The sequence below is a fragment of the Zeus faber genome (genome assembly GCF_960531495.2).
Source record: "Zeus faber genome assembly, chromosome: 11".
NCBI lineage: Eukaryota > Metazoa > Chordata > Actinopteri > Zeiformes > Zeidae > Zeus > Zeus faber.
In genome coordinates this window covers 31,894,418-31,896,917 of record NC_137205.1, presented here as the reverse complement: position 1 = coordinate 31,896,917, position 2,500 = coordinate 31,894,418, and the positions used below count along the sequence as shown (strand labels likewise).

Below are 2,500 nucleotides of genomic sequence, written 5' to 3'. Positions count from 1 at the left end.
GGGGGGTCAGGAAGCAGGGTGCTGGGGGGTCAGGAAGCAGGTTAGGTGGGTCAGGAAGCAGGGTGCTGGGGGGTCAGGAAGCAGGTTAGGTGGGTCAGGAAGCAGGGTGCTGGGGGGTCAGGAAGCAGGTTAGGTGGGTCAGGAAGCAGGGTGCTGGGGGGTCAGGAAGCAGGTTAGGTGGGTCAGGAAGCAGGGTGCTGGGGGGTCAGGAAGCAGGGTGCTGGGGGGTCAGGAGGCAGGTTAGGTGGGTCAGGGGGTAGGGTGCAGGTGGGCTCTCCAGCTTCCCAGCATGTGTCCTCTTGCTGTCCGCGACAGTGACGCTGAACCCCGACTGACAGCTGCTGTCCATGGTGCTGAACCCCGCCAGGGGGCGCTGTCCATGGTGCTGGAGGGGTGTGTCACTCGAGACTCAGAAATGGGACCATTGTTTCAGAACTGACCAAATCTTTCGCCTGTTGTTTTCCCTGTAGTCCTGCCCACTGCTTACCTCTGTCAACATATTGTACATTTTTAAATAAGTGTATTACACAGTGTTACAGCCTTTGGCTGCTGAACACACCACCGAGTGGGAAAACAAATATTACCTCTCTCTCTTTCCCTCTGGAGTCTGATGCATGTGTTTGTGAGGCATTAACCTCCCGTCGTGTCCTTATTTGACAAACTCAGTATGATACTGACACACACACACACACACACACACACACACACGCACACACACACACAGCCACAAGCCTAATCACACAAACTATTGTGTGATTAGTAAACCAACGCACTGTGTCCCAGGTGTTTCACCTCTCTGTTTGGTCCAATTATTTTGTCCCACTAATCATGGCCCAATTTGTAAACACTGTGAGAGGCTCCGCCCATGGTGATGATGTCATCATCACACGACGGGATGCACTGCGGTTTTCCATTATCAGCTTCCCTCTAATCAGATTTGAGACCCTGGTAACCTGCTCAGGATGTTTTATCCAAGGGGTTGGAATTCAGTGTGTGTGTGTGTGTGTGTGTGTGTGTGTGTGTGTGTGTGTGTGTGTGTGTGTGTGTGTGTGTGTGTGTGTGTGTGTGTGTGTGTGTGTGTGTGTTTCTGTGTGTGTATACCTGTGCACCTGCTCTCCTGTGTGTTTATCTGCTCTATGTGTGATCATTTGATTGTTCGCTATTCTCTCAGACATTGTTACTCTACCAGGTTTGAGGAAGTCAATTTTGTGGGTTTTTTTTATGTGTTCATTATTTTTATAATCATGGTATAATCTGCAGGTCCTCAACGGTTTCACAAACATCGGCCTTGAAATTTGAACTAAAGAGGTCCAAATTTCAACATTAACATTTTATCTGATTGTATTTGTCATAATGAGTCAAGTTCTTCTGCCTCAGTAGATGAAAAATTTGAAAAATCAATTATTCAACCCTAAAGCTGAAGTTAAAATTTCATTGAATCAGAGGGAGATGATTCGTACAAAAATAATAAATAGTAATATTTGTTAATAATAATATATGATAATATTATAATAATAATAATAATATTTGTTATTTGTTTGTCACATTTGTTAAAACTTTAGTATTCATTATAACTAACCCATAGCTGCAGAGACAACAGATTCATGTTGTATATCTTCAAATGTGGAAGGTAAAATTGATAAAAATCAAATATTCAATGCTGGACTATTTTCATAGAACATACACTACACTGTGTGTGTGTGTGTGTGTGTGTGTGTGTGTGTGTGTGTGTGTGTGTGTGTGTGTGTGTGTGTGTGTGTGTGTGTGTGTGTCCAGGCATGCGTATCCTGGTCAACCTGCTGCTGGACACGCTGCCCATGCTGGGGAACGTGCTGCTGCTCTGCTTCTTCGTCTTCTTCATCTTCGGCATCATCGGCGTGCAGCTGTGGGCGGGGCTTCTGAGGAACCGCTGCTACCTGGAGGAGAACTTCACCATGTGAGTCCCACCACGTGGGCGGGGGTTTGGGAGCATGGGAGTGGGAGTGGGGTGGAGGGGTGGGAAGTGGACTGGTGTGGGGTGTGTAGGGGTGGAGGGATGTGTGGTGAAAAAAGGAGTGGAGGGGTGTGCAGCATATAGGGGTGGGGTGGAGAGGGGTGGAGTCATTTGTGTTTTTCTAATTCTGCTCCTACAACTCCAGTCACTAATGCAACAGGAAAACATGTTTCCATAGAATTGCAGCCACTGCAGTCACTTCAGTGTGTGTGTGTATATATATGTGTGTGTGTGTGTGTGTGTGTGTCTGTGTGTGTATGTGTGTGTGTGTGTCTATGTGTGTGTGTGTGTGTGTGTGTGTGTATGTGTGTATGTGTGTGTGTGTGTGTGTGTGTGTGTGTGTGTGTGTGTGTGTGTGTGTGTGTGTGTGTATGTGTGTATGTGTGTGTGTGTGTGTGTGTGTGTGTGTGTGTGTGTGTGTGTGTGTGTGTGTGTGTGTGTGTGTGTGTGTCTATGTGTGTGTGTGTGTGTGTGTCTATGTGTGTGTGTGTGTGTGTGTGTGTGTGT

General features: G+C 47.0%; 1 protein-coding gene across 1 annotated transcript in view; it reads left to right on the top strand.

Moving 5' to 3' along the window:
• The window catches only part of LOC307237438 (voltage-dependent T-type calcium channel subunit alpha-1I-like), a gene marked incomplete at both ends in the record, with an annotated part of 155,785 nt that overhangs the window by 63,349 nt on the left and 89,936 nt on the right, over positions 1 to 2,500 (top strand). Inside the window, one exon of the mRNA XM_080010150.1 lies at positions 1,777 to 1,936. Coding sequence (XP_079866276.1) covers positions 1,777 to 1,936 — 160 coding nt within the window. The remainder of the gene's footprint in view (positions 1 to 1,776; positions 1,937 to 2,500) is intronic.